Source organism: Chiloscyllium plagiosum, unplaced genomic scaffold, assembly GCF_037043375.1.
Source record: "Chiloscyllium plagiosum isolate Xiang-an unplaced genomic scaffold, Cpla_swu_hap1 HiC_scaffold_8, whole genome shotgun sequence".
In the NCBI taxonomy this organism is placed as follows: domain Eukaryota; kingdom Metazoa; phylum Chordata; class Chondrichthyes; order Orectolobiformes; family Hemiscylliidae; genus Chiloscyllium; species Chiloscyllium plagiosum.
In genome coordinates, this window is record NW_028270146.1 from 7,832,236 (window position 1) to 7,858,288 (window position 26,053).

Consider the following 26,053-nt stretch of genomic DNA (forward strand, 5'->3'; position numbering starts at 1 on the left):
TCAGGAATATATATTTACCACTAATAGGTTGCTGTGGCCAAGTACAAAGATGTTCTATCTATAACACAAATAGGTAATGTGATATGTGAATTTGAGTGCTGGTATGATGCCAAGTATGTCGGGCACACATCCCATTGGTTCACAATAAGCAAGATACTGACTGTACCCAATCAGTCTGCACTTGCAAAACTCTACCCATGTCCAACATTCGATGAATTCCACAATTGGACAATATTTGTTAAATAATACTCAGTGCATTAAGAATTACACTGACAACTAATTAAAATTAACAAAAAAAAAGAAAGAATTGTGGATGCTGGAAATCAGAAACAGAAACAGAAATTGCTGGAAAACTCAGCAGGTCTGGCAGCATCTGTGGAGAGAAATCAGAGTTAATATTGTGGGTCAAATGAAGCTTCCTCAGAACTGCTTAGGATTGTCAGTCAGGCTGTTAGTATGACACGTGTGCATGTATTGGAAGCTACACAGATTAATACACAGGGCTCTGGTGCTTTGCAGAGAGCAAGGGCATGTACACACATCGTGACTCAACTCAACAAGATAGGTGACATTTCTCTGTGGTTCGTTTCTCAGGGTAATGCTGTAAAGTCAATCTGCCTTGTGTAAAATTCAAGCAGAACTTTTAACTGTCAATTAACTGTTAGTTATTATTAACTGATGTATTCTCCTTAACAACATTCTACGAATCAAGAATCTATTTACAAATCAATCAGCACCACACTCTCATACAATATAAATATTGTTTTCTTTTTACTTTGGTATTTTTTTCGAATTGTCCTGACAAGTGCAAATGAGAAAAGCTTTGACAATATGTGTCTTTTCTCCCAATACTCAAATTCCTAATTCTCATTACTCTGTCCTCGGGGGCTCTGCCTTCAGATGCTTGGAGTAGAACTTCTGGAATTTCCACTGTGCCTCTGTACCTCGCCTTCTTCCATTAAAATGCCCCATTAAACTTGTTCTTGCATGATCGTCTGTCTCAATATGGTCTTAATTGACTCGGTGTCAGATTTGCTTTGTAGTGTTCCTGTGAATTGGTGTTTCATTAAGTTGATGGTTATATATAAATAGAAAGTTGTTATTGTACATATGCACTGCTGCACAGTGGTACCACCAATATGGGTAGAGCGATATTTCCGCCCACTGTGATAGCCAACAAATAAGTTAAAGGACCCTTGCCCGAATTATTGTGTATATGAGTGTAAGGAGGTGTTGCAGCTGAGGCAACTTTTTTAAGGATAGGTATGACTGACCGGTATACTGACTGCCCAGTCTACATTTTTAGCAGTGAGTCAGGGCTGCAGAATTTAAACATTGCTGACTATTCCCTTTATTCAAGCAGGTCTCCTTTCACAAGCAATAAGTAATAGTCATAGGTTCAGTAACCCCATCAAATTAATTTTATCAAAGAGACAGAGAGGGGGGTGCTCATGGGGACATGATGGGGGAGACTAGAATGAAGCTGAGTGTATTGACCTCCCAGTGGGAATGTTGAATATTCCACAGATCAGTTTCAAGCCCCTATCAAGTTCAGGGGAAGACCAAACAACCCTTTTGAGATGCGGTGAGTGTTTTGTAAATTACTGATCTCAGAGAAGGACTGACTGTGATCGATGACAGATCCCAGTGCTCCTGTATGTGTGCAAGATGGTGCTGTTGAGGTGTTCAGTTTAAAGTGTGAATCTGAAGAAGAGGAACACAGCAATTAGGAGCAGGGGTTGGCCATTCAGCCCGTCAAGCTTCCTCCTCATTCAATAAAAGATCGTGGCTGATCTGGTTGTGGTTTCAACTATACTTCCTTGTCATCTCCAGGTTCCTGATGAAGAGAATATGCTCGAAACATTGAATTCTTCTGCTCCTTAAATTCTGCCAGACCAGCTGTGCTTTACTAGCACCATACTCTTTGACTGTGATCTCCAGCTCTTACATTACTCACTTTCTCCAAATTTATTGACATGTCAGGAATTTGTGTCTCATTCCTGGATGCCAAGATCCCTGTCTAACAAAAGTTTCTGCAATCTTTCTCCATTTAAATGATATACTGCTTTATATTATTTTTGCCAAAATAGACAAGTTCTCATTCTTCCACATTGTACTTCAGCTGTCATTTTTTTCCTCAATCGTTAACCTGACTAACTCTATTCCTGATGAAGGGCTTTTGCCCGAAGCGTCGATTCTCCTGCTCCTCCGATGCTGATTGACCTGCTGTGCTTTTCCAGCAACACACTCTCATGTCTAATTCTACAGGATTGTACACTTTCCCTTTCAGTTTGATCCAATTGTTAACTTCTTTAGTTAACCAGGAATTGTGTGCCCCTCTGGTAGAATCTTGCTTTCTGAACCGACTTTACTTTTGCTGAAAAGCATGGAATATCTCCTTAGATATCTGCCACTGTTTCATGAAATGTTGTGTTTGCTATTGCTGAGAGCTTCCTTTATTTTGAGTTTATTCGTTAATCTTGTCTCATCGCACATTACCAGGTCTAGGGCTTATGCCCGAAACGTTGATTCTCCTGTTCCCTGGATGCTGCCTGACCTGCTGCGCTTTTCCAGCAACACATTTTCAGCAGCTAATATAGTCTGTGCTCTGGTTACCTTTGTCAATCTGAGTTGCCCCAATCAATGTGTTGATTAAAATCGCTCATGATTATTGCAGTACCTTTCTTATTATCGTCCATTATGCCGTTGTGTGTGTTCTGTCCCAGAGTGTAGTTATTGTTAGGGATCTGTAAATGAACTCTTACCTTTGCCATTTCTTATCCTAATCCGAATTGATTCTGTTTCTTGATCTTCTGAACTTTGCTATGCTAATGCTAGCCTTAATGAACAGAATTATTATCCTGCTTTTATCAAGCTTCTTGTACTTATTGTTCTTGTCCAAAATGTTAAATAGCCTTGAATATTTCGCTCCCAGCTTAGTCACCTTGCAACCACATCTCTGTAATCATATCATTCATATTTATTTCTATTCGTGCTAAAGATTCAACCATTTTAATACCAATTCTGCCTGCATTCAGATACAGGGCCTCTAATTCTGACTTGTTACTATTCTTGCAACCTCTGGCCTCATCTGCTGTTCTCTTGAGCATCTCTGCTCTGTCCATACCTACCATACTTTAGCTATCATTTGTTACATCAGTTCCCTGTTCTATTGCCTTTTGCTTTCTCTCAATTTTACCGTCTGTTCATCTGATCCATGGCCCCACCCTATTTAACGTAAAGCTCTATATACCGTGTAGTTATAGCACTCACCAGACACCTGGTCCCAGCATGGTTGAGGTGAAGGTTATGGAGTTTGGTAAGAGGAGTGGAGGAGATAGCCACATACCTCAGTCTTATTACAGTATACGGGGACGGATTAGGAAACACTAGGAATAGTGATAATTTGTGCTGAGACTCTTGTGAAATTTGCATATAGTAATGAAAATTGTTTTAAAATTCAGGATGATAGAGGAAGTGTGATGTTGTGCATTTCGGAAGGACTAATATGCAAAGACAGTGTACTAAAAATGGCACTGCTTTGAAAAGTGCAGATAGACTGAGAGACATTGGTATTCATAGACACACAAAACCTTAAAATGACAGAGTGGGTTGATAATACGGCTGAAAAAACATTTTGGTTACTTGGTTTATAAATAGAAGAGTAGAAAATAAAAGCAGGGATCTTGTTGAACTTTTATAAATCACTGGTTAAGCCTTAGCTGGAATATTACAGACAACACTATCGGCACTATACTGTAGGAGAGGCAGTGGCTTAGTGATATTATCACTGGACTGTTAGACCAGAGACCCAGGTAATGTTCCAGGGACCTGGGTTCAAATCTCACCAAGACAAGATGGTGGAATTTGAATTCAATTTTTAAAAATCTGAAATTAAGCAGCTAATGTTGGAAAAATCTATCTGGTTCACTAACATCAATTAGGGAAGGAAACTGCCGTCCTTACCTGGTCTGGCCTACATGTGACTCCAGACCCACCACAATGTGGTTGACTCTTAACTGCCCTCTGGGTAATTAGGGATTGGCAGGAAATGCTGACCCAGCCAGCAGTGACCTCATCCCATAAATGAATTTTTTAAAAACTTGAAGAATGATGTTAGGGAACAGAAAACGAAAGAACTGTGAATGCTGGAAATCAGAAACAAAATCAGCAATTGCTGGATAAACTCAGCAGGTCTGGCAGCATCTGTGAAGAGAAAACATTAACTCTACTTTCTTCCACAGATGCTGCCAGACCTGCTGAGTTTATCCAGCAATTTTTGATGCAAGGGAACGGAGTAGTTTTACTAGGAGATAAGCAGGGATGTGGGACTCACTAATGAAGATATGTTAGGACTGTTCCCCTGTGATCCATAACTGAATAGACATTTTCAGGAAGATAGATTTTGTTAGGTGGAGGAGCATCTTGAGGAGTAGATCTGTAACTCGCAGTCTTAGATTTAAAGCCATTGGGAAAATAAATGAAGGTAAATGAGCAATATTTCTACTTGGGATTGTTGGGATCTGGAGTGATCTAAGATCACAGAATTGTTATAGTACAAAAGGAGGCCATTCTGCCCACCATACCCACACTGACTCATTAGATGAGCATCATTACCTAGTGCCAATCTCTTGCCTTTTGTCCATACCCTTGCAGATAATTTTTATCCAAATATTCATCAGAAGCCCCCGCCCCATCTTCAGTGCCCCTTAGCTGATGCTGGACTAAGCTTGGTTGCCTGTTTTAGGTCAGTACAGGTAGTAAGGGCCAAATTTTAATTCATTCAGGGGATGTGGACATCGCCGGCTGACCAAGAATTTATTGCCCGTCCCTAGTTGCCTCTTGAGGTGGGGGTGAGCTGCCTTCTTGAACCGCTGCTGTCCAAATGCTATAGGTAGACCCACAATGCCTTGAGGGAGGGAATTCCAGGATTTTGACCCAGTGACTCTGAAGGAATAGGTTCTATCTGTGATGTAGTTTCAATGATAATACCCAATGCTCGGATAGTAAGGCAATCTGGAACTGATCTTTACAGTCGATTTAAAAAATCTTAATTCTCTCCCTTTCAAATTCTTAAGATTATGAAAGCGTAGATATCGGCATGATGTATTCAACTGGGGATAGTCAACAAAATCCAGCAGGAGAGTTAGACAACCCCTCTTTACCCAAGAATGGTGTGAAGGTGCAATGTCCTGTCACAAGCAGCTGTAGAGATGACTAGCATAGATACGTTGGTATACAATATAGATATACAGTTGGGCTAAATGGCCTGTTTCTGTTGTACACAGCTGGGCTGAATGGCCTGTCTCTTGTACACAGCTGGGCTGAATGGCCTGTTTCTGTTGTACACAGCTGGGCTGAATGGCCTGTCTCTGTTGTACACAGCTGGGCTGAATGGCCTGTCTCTGTTGTACACAGCTGGGCTGAATGGCCTGTCTCTGTTGTACACAGCTGGGCTGAATGTCCTGTCTCTGTTGTACACAGCTGGGCTGAATGGCCTGTTTCTGTTGTACACAGCTGGGCTGAATGGCCTGTTTCTGTTGTACACAGCTGGGCTGAATGGCCTGTCTCTGTTGTACACAGCTGGGCTGAATGGCCTGTTTCTGTTGTACACAGCTGGGCTGAATGGCCTGTCTGTGTTGTACACAGTTGGGCTGAATGGCCTGTCTGTGTTGTACACAGCTGGGCTGAATGGCCTGTCTCTGTTGTACACAGCTGGGCTGAATGGCCTGTCTCTGTTGTACACAGCTGGGCTGAATGGCCTGTCTCTGTTGTACACAGCTGGGCTGAATGTCCTGTCTCTGTTGTACACAGCTGGGCTGAATGTCCTGTCTGTGTTGTACACAGTTGGGCTGAATGGCCTGTTTCTGTTGTACACAGCTGGGCTGAATGGCCTGTCTCTGTTGTACACAGCTGGGCTGAATGGCCTGTCTCTGTTGTACACAGCTGGTCTGAATGGCCTGTTTCTGTTGTACACAGCTGAGCTGAATGGCCTGTTTCTGTTGTACACAGCTGAGCTGAATGGCCTGTCTCTGTTGTACACAGCTGGGCTGAATGGCCTGTCTCTGTTGTACACAGCTGGTCTGAATGGCCTGTCTCTGTTGTACACAGTTGGGCTGAATGGCCTGTTTCTGTTGTACACAGCTGAGCTGAATGGCCTGTCTCTGTTGTACACAGCTGGGCTGAATGGCCTGTCTCTGTTGTACACAGCTGGTCTGAATGGCCTGTCTCTGTTGTACACAGTTGGGCTGAATGGCCTGTTTCTGTTGTACACAGCTGAGCTGAATGGCCTGTCTCTGTTGTACACAGCTGGGCTGAATGGCCTGTCTCTGTTGTACACAGCTGGGCTGAATGGCCTGTTTCTGTTGTACACAGTTGGGCTGAATGGCCTGTTTCTGTTGTACACAGCTGGTCTGAATGGCCTGTCTGTGTTGTACACAGCTGGGCTGAATGGCCTGTTTCTGTTGTACACAGCTGGGCTGAATGGCCTGTTTCTGTTGTACACAGCTGGGCTGAATGGCCTGTTTCTGTTGTACACAGTTGGGCTGAATGGCCTGTCTCTGTTGTACACAGCTGGTCTGAATGGCCTGTCTATGTTGTACACAGTTGGGCTGAATGGCCTGTCTGTGTTGTACACAGCTGGGCTGAATGGCCTGTTTCTGTTGTACACAGCTGGGCTGAATGGCCTGTTTCTGTTGTACACAGCTGGGCTGAATGGCCTGTTTCTGTTGTACACAGCTGGGCTGAATGGCCTGTCTCTGTTGTACATAGCTGGGCTGAATGGCCTGTCTCTGTTGTACACAGCTGGGCTGAATGGCCTGTTTCTGTTGTACACAGCTGGGCTGAATGGCCTGTTTCTGTTGTGTAAATTCAATGCAAGGTATTGGCTTTATTGTGGAGCTTTTTCCTTTCATCTGAAGGAATGTTTTAACAAGCGTGCAGGCACAGAGACATCTTGTGCGTACACAAATGTCTAAAGGTGACAGGACAAGTTGATGAGACTGTTTAAAAATAAACCGCACTGGATATTTATCTTTATATATAGAGGAATGAAGTGAAAAAGCAAATAGGCTATTTTAAATTTTTATAAATCAGGTTACTTCTCCTGTTTTTCTTTCCTCTCTCTGCCTCATCCTCTTCTGTTTCCCTCACTCTCATTTTCATGCTGCCTCGCAAGATTCTCGCCATGAGGAAAGCATGAAAGATGGAGCAGGATGGTCTTGATGTCGAGTTGGGGCTCACCATACTGCCACCTTATGCAGCCACATCCCTGAAGCCCCTACGAGGTTCCACCCACAGTCTTGAATCCCCCCCCCCCCACCCCCAGCCAGGCTGCTCCCTCTGGTGAATCTATTAAGTTGTGTTAGAAACTAAGATTAAGCAATGAAACTTGACACTTCCCTCCACAGTGTAGATCAGAGTGGTGCTGGAAAAGCACAACAGGTCAGGCAGCATCCGAGGAGCAGGAAAATTGACGTTTCAGGCAAAAGCCCTTCATCAGGACTGGAGGCAGGGAGCCTCCAGGGTGGAGAGATAAATGGGAGGGGGGTGAGGGTGGGAAGCAGGTAGCAAAGAGTACAATGGTGGATGGGGGTGGGGATGAAGGTGATAGGTCAGAGAGGAGAGGGTGGAGCGGATAAGTGGGAAGGAAGAGAGGCCGGTAGGACAGGTCATGGAGACGGTGCTGAGCTGGATGGTTGGAATTGGGGTGAAGTGGGGGAAGGGGAAATGAGGAAACTGGTGAAATCCACATTGATGCCCTGGGGTTGAAGTGTTCCGAGGCGGAGGATGACATGTTCTTCCTCCAGGCGTCGGGTGGTGAGGGAGCGGTGGTGAAGGAGGCCCAGGACCTCCATGTCTTCAGCAGAGTGAGAGGGGGAGTTGAAATGTTGGACCACGGGGCAGTGTGGTTGATTGGTGCGGGTGTCCCGGAGATGTTCCCTAAAGCGCTCTGCTAGGAGGTCATTATTCATTGTTAAACGCCTTGTTAACACCACAGCTCTCCTCATTAATATTCACACTCCCACCCTACCAAACTCACCAAACATTAGGACTTCTGGTCGGCATGGATGAGTTGGACTAAAGGGTTCCTGTGCTGTATGTCTCTATGACTCTATAAGGGAGACAACAGGAAGATTTGACAAAGAAACCAGAGCAAGTAGCTGGTGGATTCAGCATGGCACTTACCCAAATGACCTCCGTGTTGGACAGCAGGGGTAGTGGGGTGGTGGGGGGGGGGGGGGGGGGGGGGGAAGAGGTTGTCATCCAGAGTCAGGACACCCTAGCTTCAAATTGGGGTAGCAGTGTATGACCACAGCTGGCCCATGGGCACCCCATATACCACGGTCCATGTGGGAAGGATAGGAACTGTAGGCACAGGTACACAGGTTAAGAGGTCAAGGGATATGGGTGTCACTGGCTGGCCAGCATTTATTCCTTATCCCTAGTTGCCCCTTGAGAAGGTGGGGGTGAGCTACCTCCTTGAACCGCTGCAGTCCATGTGCTGCATTTAGACCCATAATGCCCTTCGGGAGGGGATTCCAGGATTTTGATTCAGTGACACTGAAGGAATGGCGATATATTTCCAAGTCAGGATGGTGAGTAACTCGGAGGGGAACTTGCAGGGGGTGGTGTTCCCATGTATCTGCTGCCCTTGTCCTTCTAAATGGAAGTGGTCATATGTTTAGAAGGTGCTGTTTGAGGGTCTTTGGTGAGTTTCTGCAGTGCATCTTGTAGATGGTACACACTGCTGTTACTGAGCGTCGGTGGTGGAGGGAGTGGATGTGATGCCAATAAAGCGGGGGTTGCTTTGTCCTGGATGGTGTCAAGCTTCATGAGTGATGTTGGAGCTGTACCCATCCAGGCAAGTGGGGAGTATTCCATCACACTCCTGAATTGTGCTTTGATAGGCTTTGGGGAGTCAGGAGGGGAGTTACTCGTAGCAATACTCCTAACATCTGACCTGCTCTTGCACTCACTGTATTTTCTGGCTAATACAGTTCGGTTTCTGATCAGATGTAACGTCTGGATGTTAGTAGTGGGGGATTCAGTGATGATAAAATCATTCAATGTCAAGGGGTGGTGGCTAGATTATCTCTGATTGGAGATGGTCATTGCCTGCCACAAATATTATTTTCCATTTGTCAGCCCAAGCCTGGATATTGTCCTGATCTTGTAATATTTGAATATGTATCTGAGGAATTGCAAATGGTGCTGAACACTGTGCTGTCATCAGTGAACATTCCCACTTCTGACCTTATGATGGAGGGAAGGTCAATGATGAAGCAGCTGAAGATGTTGAGCCAAGATACTACCCTGAGGAACTCCTGCAGAGATGTCCTGGAGCTGACCTCCAACAACCACGACCATATTCCTGTGTATCAGACATGACTCCAACCAGCAGAGAGTTTTCCCCCGATACCCATTGATGCCAGTTTTGCTAGGACTCCTTGATGCCACATTTGATTCAATCCAGCCTTGATGTCTAGGGCTGTCCCTCTCCCCTCCCCTCTGGAATCCAGCTCTTTTGTCCATGTTTGACCCAAGGCTGTAATGAGGTCAGGAGCTGAGTGACCCTGGGGGAACCCAAACTGGGCGTCACTGAGCAGGTTATTGCTGAGCAGGTGCTGCTTGATAGCACTGTTGGTGACCCCTTCCAACACTTTACTGATGACCGAGAGTAGACTGATGGGGCAGTAATTGGCCGGGTTGGAATTGTCCTGCTTTTTATGTACAGGATATACCTGGGCAATTTTCCACATTTCTGATGAAGGGCTTTTGCCCGAAACATCGACTCTCCAGCTCCTCAGATGCTGCCTGACCTGCTGTGCTTTTCCAACACCACACTCTCAACTCTTATCTCCAGCATCTGCAGTCCTCACTTTTGCCTAATTTTCCACATTGTCAGGTAGATGTCAGGGTTGTAACTGTACTGGGTGCTTGGCTAGGAGCGTGGCAAGTTCTGGAGCTCAAATCTTTAGTACTATTGCTGGAATGTTATCAGGGCCCATAGTCTTTGCAGTATCCTGTGTTTCTTGATATCATGGGGGATGAATTGATTTGGCTGAAGACTGGTGTCTGTGATACTGGGGAGCACTGCTGGAGACTGAGATAGATCATCCACTTGTCATTTCTGACTGAAGATTGCTGAATAACTGATAAAGGCTGTGGATATTGAGGGTTCATCAGCATGTTCTGGCAGAGGCTGGTAGTTGCTGAAGGAGGACCATTCCCTGTTACCCTTCTGCCGTGCTGGAAATGGAAAGAGCACAGTAGGGTAGAAAATGGCTCCTCTGAGTGGGTGGGGTAATTCGCTGAGTCTGTGAAGGAGGGGACTGAGGCACATAGCTTTTTGAAAGGGCTTTTCAAACAGAACAACATTGGACATAGGCTCATGAACTCTTGTCCATGCAGGTTGCCTACTCCCTCCAAGTCTAGATGGGCCAATCCTGCTGAGGGTCCCTTCGCCAGAGGCAAGTGGATCCTCCTCATCTTGGACTCCAAGGTAGCAGGAAGTTGGAGGGCCTGGTCACCTCTGCAGTGAGAGTGGTAACTGGCACCTGTGGGTGGATCCACCCTCCAATTGGTTGCTTCCTGGAAATGCCCAGTCTCCTTGAGCAGAAGATTCCCCATCCCCGTCACCCTATCTTTGGTCCTACAGACTAGTGGTTGGGGAGATGGTGCCAGTGTGAGTGTCTCTCCTGAGGCTGCTGGTATTGGCTCTCCATGGTAACTGTTGACCTGTCCATATGACACACTGCCCTGCTGCAGTTTCTGGGCGTTGAGTGCCACCTATTCCTCGATGCCTGTTTGCTTCTGCTCCTCCACCCTGTGCATTGCTGGCACTGCAGGCTCCTGGGGCTGGGCAGGTGCCTGGTCTCTGGCAGTCCTCCAAGTGCAGGCGGCCTGGACTATTTCTTCCTCAGCCAGCTGCTCAGTGATTGTGAACCCACACTCTCTCTGCCTACGATTTCCACTTAGGTGAAAGGAAGTGTTGTTCAATTATCGAGACTGATAGCAGGGTTCATGGGAGAGTGGCAGTGACATGCAGAGTGCTACTTACTCGCTTGGTGAGACATGGAGGTCTCAGCGTCTCTGCAGGAGTGGTCCCAGCCTGCTCCTGCAAGGTTCAGGAACTGTGTTCCTGGATGGTCAAAGGCTACGCTGGCCACTGGAAGGCAATGTTGAATTTCCCTGTTGATGCCCTGTGCTCACTGAGACGAGGCTTTCGGGGTATGAAGGTGAATCAACATTATCCAGTGCTTTACAATTATCCAGTGGATCTTAGCAGTCTGGAGTCAGTGCTGCACAGTGGGAGCACAATAGGCAACCTTTGTTTTCAGGATATTAGCCTAAGGGCCATGTTTTGGTACACTTCCATTGCAGTTTGGAACTCAGTCTCTGAGCGAGCACACACGTATGCTGCAGCTCAGTGACAGACGTTGGGGTGGTCCTGGTTCTAGACTAGAGGCAACATGGATTAAAGTTTCCCCCTCATCCCATGGATGACCTCGATGCCAGCAGGAAACTTCAGGGAGCTTCCTCTGGTAACACAACTTGCCATGTTGTATAAGGCTTTCTAGCAATTTTATTTCTACTTCTGATTTCTAACGTCCACGGTACTTTGTTTTTTATAGTATATTGCATATCTCCTGTTAGCAATTGACTTAAAATTTATTAAACTTTACCAGATGAGTGAAACAGTGATGTTGATCTTGCACATTAGCAAAATATGTGATGTATAGAGGCCATTCAGCCCATTGTCAGATCCTTGATTGTTTGAAGATGCTCCTCTGCAAACCTTTTCCTTTGAATATTAATCATTTTTAAAATTATTATTGAAGCAGCTTCCATTGCCCTTTCAGGCAGCTCCGAGATTGCAACAAACTAAGTGTAAGAGTAATCCCCCTCTTCTCACCTCAGTTTCTTTTGCTAGTCATCCTATAACTGTGTCCTCTGGTTATCATCACGTCTTCCAGTGGAAACATACCCATTAGTTAATAAATCAGAATCCTCCATTCTTGTAAACCTCCCTTTGTTTTCGCTGCTCTAAGGACACCAATCCCAGTTTCTCCAGGCTGTCCATAATCACTGGAATCCTTTAGATCCATAACCAAGACATTTTGAAGGGTGATGCCCGGTATTAGATGAGACACTGCAGTTGGGACCTTCCCACTGGTTTGTAAAGGAACAGAACTTTTGTACTTGATGCTTCTGTTTATTAAGCCAAAGATCCCATACATTTTGTTTAACAGCATTCTGAACTTGTCCTGCTACTTTCAGAGATTTGTGTATACACACACTGCAAGGGCTCTCTGGTAATGCACCCTCTTTAACATTGTACTATTTGGATAGAGCAGAGATCAGTGAAAATTAAACTGTGTGTACCATAAATTGCACTTTAAGGTGCACTTCATCTACCCCATAATGTGGTATCAATGAGGTTTTGAACAACGTGATTGATTCTTCCCAGATCGAGCGGGAGCTTAACATTTGCCAAAGTTAAATCACATTTTCACTCACAACCCAGCTTTCGAAAGATCTACTTGGAGGTGGCTTTGGTGGGTGTGGGAGGGTATGCTGACTGGATCTAAATATAGACAGTGTTCCCACTGTCCAAATAAAGACACACACGGCAATGCAGAAAACTGCACCTTTTTTAGTGTCTGCCCGTCTGCTGCTTGGCAAACTAGTGATTCTTACTATGGAGCTGCTGATGCTGCCTGAATATACAGCAGCTTCCAGACTTGCAACTCGACAGCCTCAGTGCAATTATTTAGAACAACTGATCAACAGCATTTTATTAAAATTTAAACAGCAAGACAAATCTTGTAATCCCTTTGCATCCCTCTCACTTTATCCTCTCTCCCTCTCTCTTCATTCTTCACCTCCTCCTTCACCCCTCCCCTACAAGTCACCTTCCCCTCACTCTTTTCTGTATGATTCTCCCTTTACACACCTCCCACTCAACCCCCACTCCCCCTGCAACCTTTAAACCTCCAACTAATCTCCTCCCTGCTAAACCCCTCTGCCCCACACCATCCTAGAGTCCTCTCCCACCAATGCACAGCCCATCCCTTCATTTCCCTCCTACGTTCTTCCCTCTAACACCCTCATATCTAAGTCAGGAAATGTTGTGGCTTCAGGTTCCCCAGCTGGAGTTGAGCACACACCAGATCTCAGTGCCATACTGTCAGAAGGTGCTTTCTGCTCAGTGAGACACTTAACAAGAGCTCTATCTGCCCTCTTGGATGGGCGTGACACCTTCTGAGACACTAGTTCAATGCGGGTGCGAAGGAGATTCACCAGGAGACTACCTGGTCTGGAGGGTCTGAGCTGTGAGGAAAGGTTGGACAGGTCAGGTTGATTTTGTTATATTTAAGATGAGAGGTAGAAGTTGAAGAGACAAGTTGTGGGGAAATGTTTTCACCCACAGGGAGATGGGGATCTGGAACTCATTGCCTGAATGGCTGGTTGAGTCAGAAACTCTCATAACATTTCAGCAGCATTTGGATATTCAGTTGCATTGTCATAGTTTCCGGGTCTTCTGGGACAAGAGGTAGAAAATAGGATTAGTTCAGACAGACCTTTGTAGAGTAGCATGAAAATGATGGGCCAGGTGGCCTCCTTCTATGTTGCAAATGTTTTAAATAGCTGTCCATTCAACTTTGCTGTTTGTGTGGACTTGCTGTGTGTAACATTGGCTGATACTTTACAATTCAAAAGTGCATCATTGATTTGAATGGTCTCATGGACATGAAAATGCAATCCAATATTTTATTCAACAAGGTTAACTCTTAACTGCCATCCGGAGTGGTTTATCAAGGTGTGCTGTTTTATTAACCCTGTGTTGCCTTCTCAGGATGGGTGATAAATGCTATTAACTTTATTCTGCATTAAATAGCATGAATTTCACATAAGCAATGGCAGATTTTCACTCAGTCATACTGCATGGAAATAGACCCTTCAGTTCAACCAGTACATGCCAACCATGTTCCCAAACTAAACTAGTCCCACCATGTCTCTCCAAACATTTCATATTCATGTACTTATCCAAATAAATTTTCAATATTGTGACTGTATCAGCATCCACCACTTCCTCTGGGAGTTTATTCCACACATTAACCACTCTGTCCTTTTACCTCTCACCTTTAAAATATTCCCCTTAGTCTTGAACTCCCTTACCCTGAAGAAAAGATGGGTATTTGAAGTAGTGGACTTCACGCTCGCCACCCCCTCCATGGTCTGTTTGGTGATGGTGGGGTGGTGGGCAGCTGTCACTGGGTAGGAGGGGGTGCCAGAGGTGACCCTCCTGCCTTCCTACTCAGCAGCAAGGAGCTCCTCTGATTGGCCTTCTATGCCGATAGCAGTATTAGGCCATTCAGCCCATTGAGTGTGCCAAGCCATTCATTGGGGATAGGAAAATACCTGCATTTCTATAATGCTTTATCAAACGGTATAGCTTTGCAATATTCTTTACGACTAACAAATTACTTTTGAATTCTAGTCGCTGTTTTAATGTGGGTAACATGACTGCCAATTGGCATGCAACAGTTCCCATGGGAAACCATTACAAGGAGCCTCGCGAGAACAGTATAAGTAAGCAATGAGTGACACTAAACCAAAGAAGAGAACACTTGACCAGGACACCAACAGACTTGGTCAGATACAGCCTGTGGAGAGTTAAAGGATGTGGGAGGTTTGAGGTTGGACTTCCAGTGCATTGAGCCAATCCCGGCTGCAAAGAGCAGGATGGAGAGGGCCTCACGGACTGGAGCAGTTCTAGGGTCTCAGGCTTGTAGAGCTGGAGAGGGGTTACTGACGTAATCAGGGGAGAGGCCATGGAGAACGTGGTAGCAAATATTATCAATGTTATAGATGATAAAGGCAGCTTAAAGACAAAGCTAATAATCGCAGAATAATTGAGCCTACGTGGTGGAAGGAAGCTGTTTGGCCCGTCAGGCTGTGTGCTGACTCTTTGAAAGAGCAGTCCTGCTTGGTCAAACACCCTCTGTAGGTTCCTTGCCCTCAAGTAGCGACCCAACTCCCTTTTAAAAATATTGATGGATTCAGCTTCCACCACCTTTTCAAGTAATGTTCTAAATTCAAGAAACCTTCTGAGGGTAAGCATCACTCCCCCACCAGAAAAATGGCCAATGGTTTTGTCTTCCTGACTTCTGGTTGTTCACCTATTCACCAAACCTGTCATCAGTTTTCAAATCTCCATTAGACCAATCCTCTTTGTTCCCCAAGGAGAGCAGTCTCAACCTTTCCGACATCTTCTCATCACTGAATAACTCCCATCATGGTGAATCTCTTCTGTTCCCTTTCTGATGCAGTTGCATTTCTCCTGAAGTGTCGAGCCCAGAATTGTCCACCATATTGCAGCTGAAGCCAAACCAGTGATTATTTTAATATTTCTAGCATAATCTCTATTTTATTCTGTCTTGATCCACTTGGGAGCAGATACTGATATCAAAGTCCCGCTGTGCTTTGGATCATCACAAAAGTTAAGGATTAAATCAGATTATTCAAGGTCTTCATCAGGAAGGGCTTATGCCCGAAACATCAGTTTTGCTGTTGCTTTGATACTGTGCTTTTCTAGCACCACACTCTCGACACTAACTATTCTGTCTCGCAGTCAATAGTTTGAGGCAGCAGCTGGTAGATAAATAGTGAGTGAGAATAGCGAGCTATCTTCCAATACTTTGTTGCTTGCAAGGTTTGTGAAGGTTTGTAGCTCAGGTTGAGGTTTAGGGTGTAGGTTTGCTCGCTGAGCTGTAGGTTTGGTATCCAGACGTTTCATTACCTGGCTAGGTAACATCATCAGTGGTGACCTCCAAGTGAAGCAAAGCTGTTGTCTCCTGCTTTCTATTTATTGCTTTGTTGCTTCTCTGAAAAGAGAGTGGATGCTGTCTCTTTAAGATCTGGAAGCTTTCCGCCAATGTATTGTTCACACACAGACTGCCTACCTGCCCAGGAGCCAATCAGGGTGTTGTTGTTGTGCTGATGATTCCTGACCCACAGAACAGTCCTGATTGGTTTTTCAATCAACAGGCTCCCTGTGGGCAAAACTGCCCTGAACAGAGCCAATGAGTTCAGTAATCCTCCCTCACTGCTTGAACGAGGTGTAACTACAACTCAGAATGGGTTCCGGTAACTTGTTTAGAAGTACAGCATCTCCTTCCACAGTTTCCTTGGTTTATAGCAGACTTTTCTGATTTTGTCCATAACCCAAAATAAAGAAAAATAAAAAAAGACGTAGTCTTTACAGTTCCATTCCTCTATGTATAAAGCCAAGTAATCAATACACTTTTGCAACAAGCTTATCAACTTGGCCTGCCATCTTCAAGGACTTTGTGTACTCTTTAAATAAACCAATAAAGTAAGCAAGAGCCAAATGAACTAATTAAACCAAAGTGACCGATAATTGTCCCTTACAGGAACACGGAGGAGAAAGTGAGGACTGCAGATGCTGGAGTACCAGAGTTGAAAAATGTGGTGCTGGAAAAACACAGCAGGCCAGGCAGCATCCGAGGAGCAGGAATCCTGAAGAAGGGCTTATGCCCGAAACATTGATTCTCCTGCTCCTTGGATGCTGCCTGCCTTACAGGAACACATCTGATTGTCAAAGGAAAGTTCCAAACTTTAGATTAAAATTTGTGTGGGGATGGGGGAGGAGGTGGGGTTAGAGGTGGAGTTGATGCATTTCAGGTCCTGTGATACCCATGGTTGTTTTCGGCATACCAATGGAAGGATTTGTGTACATAGGCATCGGAGTCTCTCTACTCATCAGCACGTTCACAAAATTGTGTGCTTCTCCGGAGGGGCAGTGTAATGAATATTGTTTTTTTTCTCTCCTTTTTCTATCTCAGTGTCTCAGTCCTGATCTTCAATTCTACACAGGAGTCCTTTATCCTGGTCAAGCAGTTCCGCCCAGGTAATCTTTGCTCAGAAGTGTGTGTTTTGCTATCTGCAGAGATTTGGAATCCAAGCAGCATACAGTGGGCTGTCTGTGGAAGTGTCCCTTGTTTTGAGGGAAGACCTACAGGAATGGGTAGATGAATATAAACTGGAGCTCAGCACCAGTGAGATATATCCCAGCGATGCTGTGGAGTAAGGCACCAACTAGCAGTCAGGATAACCCCCACATCAGCCGATGTTTGCTAGGGCTATTGTCTGTCGACAGGATCAGATTACCTGTGACATTTGAGTGTCTCACCAACATGCTCTTGCTCACATTAATGACTCATTGGGCAAATTACTGGACAGTAGTTATCACCTACAAAATGATACCTCTGTGGGCATCAGGTGAAAAGGAGCTCTCAGTTGACTTTATGGATGGCATAAAGTTAATAATCCACCTGTCTGTTGCTCAAAAGATTATGGGTTCAAGTCCCGCTCCAGTACTTGTTGCACATTCTAACAGTCTGGTGTAATATTACTTGAGGGATCACATGACAGGTTGAGAAAGGGAGGATAATGTCCTGACCAAACAGATTGAGTAGAGTTGAGAGTGTAGTGCTGGAAAAGCACAGGAGGTCAGGCAGCATCTGAGGAGCAGGAGAATAGACATTTCGGACATAAGCCATTCATCAGAAAAAGATTGATTAGTTATTGATGTCATTTTTAATGGGATAACGATGCTCACAAGTTGTCTGCTATATTTGTCTAAAAAGCCTGTGATTCCCTGGCTGTGGATCAAGCACCCTGGGGAGTGCTCAGGATCTTTACCTCATTGGTGGATCTGGTTGGGATGCTGTTCAAAGGGTCAGTCTGAAATTGATGGGCCGAGTTGCCTGCTTCCACACTGTCGAGATTTTGTGGTTCTGATCTGGAATGTGATGTCTGAGAGGGCGGTGGAAGCAGGCTCAGTAGTAACTTAAAAAAGGAATAAGTACTTTGTGGGGAAGAGTCTGGATTTATTTTGGAAAACTGTGGATGTACTTTGGAAGAAAGTGGTGTTTGTCCACAGATCCCTGAAGGTGGCAGGATAGTACCAGGGTCATAAAGAAAGCAGGCAGGACACTTGCCTTTATCAGCCAAGATATAGATTATCAAAGCAGGGAGATTATGTTGGAAACAGAAATTGCTGGAAATACTCAGCAGGGTCTGGAAGCATCTGTGGAGAGAAGGCAGGATTAACACCTTGTATCCAGTGAACCTTCCTCAGAACACTGGGGAGGGTGGTCCTGAGGGAGGTGCATAAGATTATGAGGGGCGTGGACAGGGTGGATAGAGCTGTTCCCTTTAGTTAAAGGGTCAGTAACAAGGGGGCAACATTGTAAGATGAAGGTTTAGAGAGGATTTGAAGAAACATTTTTTTTAACCCAAGGGTGCTGAGCATCTGAAATGCACGGTCTGGGCGGGGAGTTGAGGTGGGAAACTTCACAACCTTTAAAATGTACTTGGATGAGAACTTGCAATGTCATAACATTGAAGGCGATGGGCCACGTGCGGTAAAGTGGGATGATATAGCATAGCCTTTTGGCGCAGACTTAATGAGTCATAGGCATCTTCTGTACCTGTATGATTCTATTGTACTGGGCTATGGGGAAAGAGAGATGGGAATTGGATAGCTCTTTTAAAGAGCAGCTAGAGGGCTATTGAATAGAATAGCCACCTATGTTGTATGATTCCGTGATACTGAACCCAAGATGACTCGATGGTTGCTTAAATAATAGAAGGTTACAGTCAAGAAGGTGAAGTCTGCATTCTGAGATGAAGTCTTAAAGTCACTAATAAAGAAGGTCTCTTTCCTTACAGGACAGTGAACCTTGTGAAACATGCATACCTACATTGGCACCTATACAGGACTGGCTTAGTATCTGTTGGGAAGAGCAGACTGAGAGTTGAGTGGACATAGCCATACTGTCTGATTTGTTCAGATGGGGTCAGCAGGTAGTGAAACTCAGACAGGCTCTTTGATATGACTTTGACAAACTGCTCTGGACAGAGTGAGTAGCAGTCTTCTCGATTTGCTTATGCAAGAGTAAGGTTTGGTGTTTTTGAACATGCCAGAACGGGTGTAACACAGACTGCTCCTGGAACAGGAGGAAAGCAGCATGCATTGTTTGTACATTTTTACCTTTATCAACACCATGTAATTTGTACCCCTGTTGCCCCCTGTCTCATTCTTTATCCTGCTATCTGAAAAGCTTGTCTTGGCAAAGCATTTAATTGAAATGCATTCAAGTGCCTGATTTCATTTCCAACCAAAGCCTTTTTTAGTTTGGGTTAGCCTTTGCTGCACTATTATGTGTAAACGAGTTTAGTTAAACATATACTGGGTAAATTGCCTTTGATCACTGAAGCATTGCTGTAGCCTGCACTGGCCTGTGGCTAATCTCTGCATTGATCTAATAGCATGTGGAGGCTGGAGTCAGTCTGTTATTTTCTATTTCCACTGACAGCACGCGCGCGCGGGAGTCTATAGAAATAATACCAGGTTCCTGAGCCTTCCCTCCACTGAAGATGGGAAGGTTGGATGGACTGGGGGAGGGGGGGAGGTGAGGGTGTCTTCATTTGTACAGCGAAGACTGAGAGGAGATGTGATTGAAATGAGGGGCCCAGGGTGGATCTTATTCCTCTTCTTTAGGGGATTCATAGCCAACGGTATCGATTTAGAGGTGGGAGATTTGAGGGAAAAGCTTTTCATCCGGAGAGTAGAGAGAATCTGGAACTCACTGCCTGGGAAGTACTCAAGGCAGAAACCCTCAGGATACTGAAAACTGCATAGGAAGGTGCCGTGGTGGTGTGGAGAGGAGTGGACCAGGGTATCAGGGAGACAATGGTGCCTATTGGATGCTGACAGTGGAGGAAGGAAGATGTGTTTAGTGGTGATATCCTGCTGGAGGTGGCAGAAATGCTTGGGTGAATTTTCCTGATACTGACCAGCACAGAAGTAAAACTTCTAAGAAATGCCCTGATCAAAGTTTGTGAGAAGATTTGTAGCTCGGGTGCTCGTTGCTGTGGTTCTGTTCACCGAGCTGGAAGTTTTTGTTGCAAACGTTTCGTCCCCTGTCTAGGTGACATCCTCAGTGCTTGGGAGCCTCCTGTGAAGCGCTTCTGTGGTGTTTCCTCCGGCATTTATAGTGGCCTGTCCCTGCCGCTTCCGGTTGTCAGTTTCAGCTGTCCGCTGTGGTGCCACACATGCAGACGACAAGCAACATGAATTCGACTGGGACAACACTACCATTATAGGGCAAGCCAAACAAAGAACAGCCAGGGAATTCCTAGAAGCATGGCACTCATCCACAAACTCCATCAACAAACATATTGACCTGGACCCAATATACCGGCCACTACAGCGGACAGCTGAAACTGACAACCGGAAGCGGCAGGGACAGGCCACTATAAATGCCGGAGGAAACACCACAGAAGCGCTTCACAGGAGGCTCCCAAGCACTGAGGATGTCACCTAATCAGGGGACGAAACGTTTGCAACAAAAACTTCCAGCTCGGCGAACAGAACCACAGCAATGCCCTGATCTTTTTTAGAAAAAATTCTTTTGTCCACACTGAGTGAGCAGATCAATTATAATTTAATATGTCACCCAAGATTCCCTCTGTACCAGGTGAACCTGTTACTGAGGACAGTGGGGCTTCTCTCTCATTAGAAAGATAGTGGCTTAACCCCAAGGTCACATGCCTCTGGTGAGGGGAGAGGTTGAGAAGGTAGAACTTGATGGTGACCCCATTATGTTGGTATCACTGTACAATGCAGCTGTCCAATCAACTGAGCTAACTGGCCCATCTATTCTAGACTGGCAATGCCTTAAATTTGGAAGTCTGGACTCTGCCTTGAAACTGCATTCAGACACTGCAGTGGGAAAGGTGAGGCTAAATGATTTCCTGCACTTCAACACTCCATCTGTACCTCCTTGAAAGTCCTTCAGTTCAAAACCTGCCATTCGTTCAACACGAGTAAAGAGGCCACAGGTGGACAAAATACAGCTTTTAGATTGAAGCAGGTCTCAGTCTGGGTGCTGAGGTGAGGTACCTATCCGGCAGGAGAAAGTGAGGACTACAGACAGATGCTGGAGATCAGAGTCAAAAAGTGTGGTGCTGGAAAAGCACAGCAGGTCAGACAACATCCGAGGAGCAGGAGAGTCAACGTTTCAGGCATAAGCCCTTCATCAGGTTGACTCTCCTGCTTCGCGAATGCTGCCTGACCTGCTGTGCTTTTCCAGCACCACACTCTTCGACACCTACCCTTCAGGACAGAAGAAAGACAATCATCAGGTAGAGTGACACTTAGAGCCTTTTGATAAGTGCCAGAGCTAATAATTGGTAATAGCATCCAAGAAGCTGAATGAATTTATACTGACTGTCTGCAGTAGAACTCAGTCAACTCCATATCCTCTCTGCTTTTCTCAGTCGTCCTATAAATTTGTTCTCTTTACAGTCATGAACAAACCTAATCAAAGGTGGTATAGTTCATTCCTGGAAACAGGTATTACTGATAGATCTTAGCTGCACAAGTAATGTGGCTTATGGACTGGGAAGCAAAGTTTAAAGGGGAAATGTGTTTAAGGGCCAAGGGTGTAAACTGTGTGCTGCACTTTATGAAGATTTCAAGTCAGTACAAATATTTCTGCCTTCACTGGGGAGCTGTGAGTTGTCCTCTTCAGCATAGTGTAGATTTTATGAAGGACACTGAATAAAGTTGAGCTAAGGTACTAGTGAATGGTACAATGGATGGGAGACTTCAGTAATGAGGAGAGAAGCTGGGATTGATCATTTTATAGTAGACAGGATTAAGGCGAGTGTTACGGGATGTTCAGAATGATATGGGGCACTGGCAGAATACATAAGGAGAAACAATTTTTACTGGCGTAGGATCAGTAACAAGAGGATAGGATTAAAGTTATTTGCTGAAAGAAGCCAAGAGGTGATGGCGTGAATCGTTTTACATGCTGTGTTGTTGTGATCCGAAACACACAGCCTGAAAAGGTGCTGGAAGAGGATTCAGAAATAACTTGCAAATGGGAATTAGGTCAACACTTGTAAAGGGAACATTTACCATGCTATGGTAATAATGCTATGGGAATAATTGGACAGCTCTTAGCTGGCAACAAAGGGCAAATTGGCCACCTCGAGTGCTGTTAGTATCTGTGGTGAAATGTTGCTGAGTCTTGTAGTCCTTCATTTGCAGCTGTCTACATGAGTGAGTGTGCAAGGCAAGGGTTGGTACCACCCGATGAGACAACTGAAGATGATTCTTCTCACTCAGTCAAACTCCTGCCTGCGTCTGTTGGCGTGACCTACGAGCTTTGTGCTGGAATTGTCGATAAGCCAGGGCTTTCTCTGCAGCAAATAGCCAAGGAAGAGGTTTTGGAGGAATGCGGCTACAATGTGCCAGTGGAAAAGTTGCAGAAGATTACCTCATACAGGTGAGTGCATCCAGAAGGTAATGGGGCTGTGCCTGCAGCTGTGGAGGTTACCTGATCACGAGTGCAGAGACTTCCAGTTTCCTCACTGACACAAATACCAAACAGGTTGGAAGAAAGGGAAGGAGGAACCTCTGTAGAAGAGGACAACTAACTAAACTCTGACCTGGGAGCATTTCATAGGACAGTGACGGTGGGCTTTTACTCTAAATAATGCCTGGTGATCCTTCTCTGTGAGGGTTCAATGAGGTAGCCTATTGGGAGTTTTACTCTGTATCTGACCCCTATGCTGTACCTATCCCGGCATGTGTTTGATAGGGACAGTGTAGAGAGAGCTTTAAAAACAAACACAGAAATTGCTGGAAAAGCTTAGCAGGTCTGGCTGCATCTGTGAAGAGAAATTAGAGTTAATGTTTCAGATCCAGTGTCCCTTCCTCAGAGGGTCAGCAGACACAAGATGTTAACTCTGATTCCTCTTCACAGATGCTGCCTGACCAGCTGAGCTTTCGAAGCAATTTCTGTGTTTGTTTCTGATTCACAGCGACCACAGTTTTTTTCGGTTTTTAATAGAGAGAGCTTTACCCTGTATTTTGCCACTCCCCTAGCCAAGCTCTTCCAGTACAGCTACAACACTGGTTATTTATCCAACAATGTGGAAAGTGACCAGGTATGTTCTGTACACAAAAAACAGAACATATTTAATTACCGTCCCATCAGTCTACTGTCAAACATCAGTAAAGTGATGGATGGGGTCATCAATGGTGCTATCAAGCAGCATCTGCTCAGTGACACCCAGTTTGGGTTCTGCCAGGGCCACTCAGCTCCTGACCTCATTCCAGCCTTTGTTCAGACATGGACAAAAGAGCTGAATCCCGGAGGGGAGGGGAGAGTGATAGCCCTTGATATCAAGGCTGGATTTGACAGAGTGTGGCATCAAGGAGCCCTGGCAAAACTGGAATTGATGGGAATCAGGGGCAGACTCTGCTGGTTGGAGTCATACCTGATACATCGGAAGATGGTTGTGGTTATTGGAGGTCAGTCACCTCAGCTCCCGGACATCTCTGCAGGAGTTCCTCAGGATAGTGTCCTAGGCCCAACCATCTTCAGCTGCTTCATCAATTACTTTCCCTCCATTAAAAAGGTCAAAATTGGGATGTTCACTGATGATTTCACGATGTTCAACACCATTTGCAGCTCCTCAGATATTGAAGCAGTCATGTTCAAATGCAACAAGATCTGGACAATGTCCAAGGGTGGACTGACAAATGGCAAGTAAAATGACGCCACACGCCACAAGGCAAACCATGCTCAATAAGGGATAATCTAATCACCACCTCTTGACATTCCCCACTGAATCCCCCACATCCTTGGGATTACCATTGACCAGAAACTCAACTGGATTCGCCACATGCATATAGTGGATACAAGAGTAGGTCAGAGGTTAGGGATACTGCAGGAAGTTTCTCACCTCCTGAATCCCCAAAGCTTGTCCACCATCTACAAGGCACAAGTCAGGAGTGTGATGGAATCCTCCCCACTTGCCCTGGATGGGGGCAGCTCCAACAACACTCAAGGAGCTTGACACCGTCCAGGACAAAGCAGCCGCTTGATTGGCCCCACATCCACAAACACCCACTCCCTCCACCACACCAATGCTCAGTAGCAGCAGTGTGTACCATCTACAAGATGCACTGCAGAAACTCACCAAAGATCCTCAGGCAGCACCTTCCAAACCCACGACCACTTCCATCTAGAAGGAGAAGGGCAGTAGATAATGGGAACACCATCCCCTGCAAGTTCCCTCCAAGCCACTCAGCATCCTGACTTGGAAATATACTGCTGTTCCTTCACTGTCACTGGGTCAGAATCCTGGGATTCCCTCCTTAAGGTCAACCTACAGCACATGGACTGCAGCAGTTCAAGAAGGCAGCTCACCCCCACCTTCTCAAGGGGCAGCTAGGGAAGGACAAGAAATCCTGGCCAGCCAACAATGCCCATGTCTCACTCCTACAAAAAATATCTAACCTTGTATTGTCCCTGAATTCTTAGTATTTGATGGATACAGTGTAGAAGGAGCTTTACTTTGTATCTAACCCCGTGCTGTCCCTGTCCTGGGAGTGTTTGATGGGGACAGTGTAGAGGAAGATTTATTCTGTATCTAACCCATGCTGTCCCTGTTGCTGAGAGTGTTGGATGGGGACAGTGTAGAGGGAACTTTACTCTGTATCTAACCCAGTGCTGTATCTGCCATTGTCTTGGCAAGTATACAGAGATAGTTATGTATGTAATCAGCAATAGTGATTTCTCTGCACAGTTCTTGAGAACGTTGAAGCTATTAATCTCCCTTAAATGAGTTTGACCGAGTATGCACCTGTCCCTTTGTGTCATATATTGATCATTGTCTCAGTTTAGTTTCAGAATGATTACATTTCACCTGTTCTTGTAGTTTTTAATTCCTTATAATGTCTACTGTGTACAAACCTTTGAAAATAGTACAAACAGTGGAATAGATAAGGGAGCCTATCTGGTTTCCCAATCTGAGATAGTAACAGTCTATTCATAAACTGTCAGTGCTGGTTTGTTTTTATGTTATTGTCATTCACTCTGTTTCCTCCTCTATCTGTGCGAATGTCTCCTCTCTTCTGAAAATGTAGGGTCGCGTCGGGGTACTGGAGGTTTGCTGGGTATTTATTACCCTCTTGTCACTTCTCAAAGTCTGCTGGTTCTTCCAAGGTACAGGGCATTGAAAGGCCTGTGAGACAATCATGTGGTGCACCAGCCTGAGAGCCACTCCCAGCCACTGTCTAACTATGATTATTATACAGTGGTCGGGGGCAGAAACCTGAGCTGACTTCTCTCCCTCTCCATTACAGAGGATAGCAATTCTAATTGTATCTCTCTCGACTGCCAGCAAGCCAGCAACCTCAACACCGATAACGAATGACACATGATTGATATAAATCTTCAGATTACATCAGGTGATCAACTTAGAAACACAGCTGGGGGAGCCAGGAACACAGGTACAGGAGTAGGCCATTCTGCCCATTGATCCTATCCCACTATTTAATATAGTTATGGCTGATCAAACACCTTCGTGGCTTTTATCTACCACATTCCAAAGTCCTTATCCCACTGATAATCCAAAATTTATCAACCTGTACCTTAAACATACCCAGAGACTGAGCTTCCATAGCCATCTGTGTTACAGAATTCCAACAATTCATAACCCTCTGAGTAAAACATTTTCTCTTCATCTTTGACTTAAGTGGCATCTCCCTTATTTTTAAATTGTGCCCCTAATTCTAGACTAATTCAGTCCCGCCATCCCAACCTCCATTGCACTCCCTCATGGCAATATCTTGTCTGAGGTAAGGAGACCAAACCAGCAGACAGTGCTGCAAGTGTGGGCTAACCAAACTCCTGTACAATTAACACCAGACTTCACTACTCCTGCACTCAAATCCTCTTGCAATAAAGGTTAACATTCCATTAGCCTTCCTAACCGGGGAAGCAAATACTCGTTCGCTGGAAAAGCCCATTACATACTGCAGTTTATTGTGGACTGCTGACCACCAGTGAGCTTCAGAGAGTGAGGAGATTGCAGGTTGTCTATGGAGAGTGCTGGTTGTCGATAGATAATGCTGATCGTCTGTGGAGAGCAC

At 45.2% G+C, this 26,053-nt stretch overlaps 1 protein-coding gene across 5 annotated transcripts in view; it reads left to right on the forward strand.

Moving 5' to 3' along the window:
• Positions 1-26,053, forward strand: part of nudt14 (nudix (nucleoside diphosphate linked moiety X)-type motif 14) — a 134,940-nt gene that overhangs the window by 88,279 nt on the left and 20,608 nt on the right. For 4 of the 5 annotated variants that reach the window (XM_087989569.1, XM_087989572.1, XM_087989573.1 and 1 more), the window contains 2 exons: positions 16,875-16,939; positions 22,157-22,394. In XM_087989569.1, coding sequence (XP_087845695.1) covers positions 16,875-16,939; positions 22,157-22,394 — 303 coding nt within the window. The remainder of the gene's footprint in view (positions 1-16,874; positions 16,940-22,156; positions 22,395-26,053) is intronic. The other variant, XM_087989570.1, reaches the window with a different exon arrangement.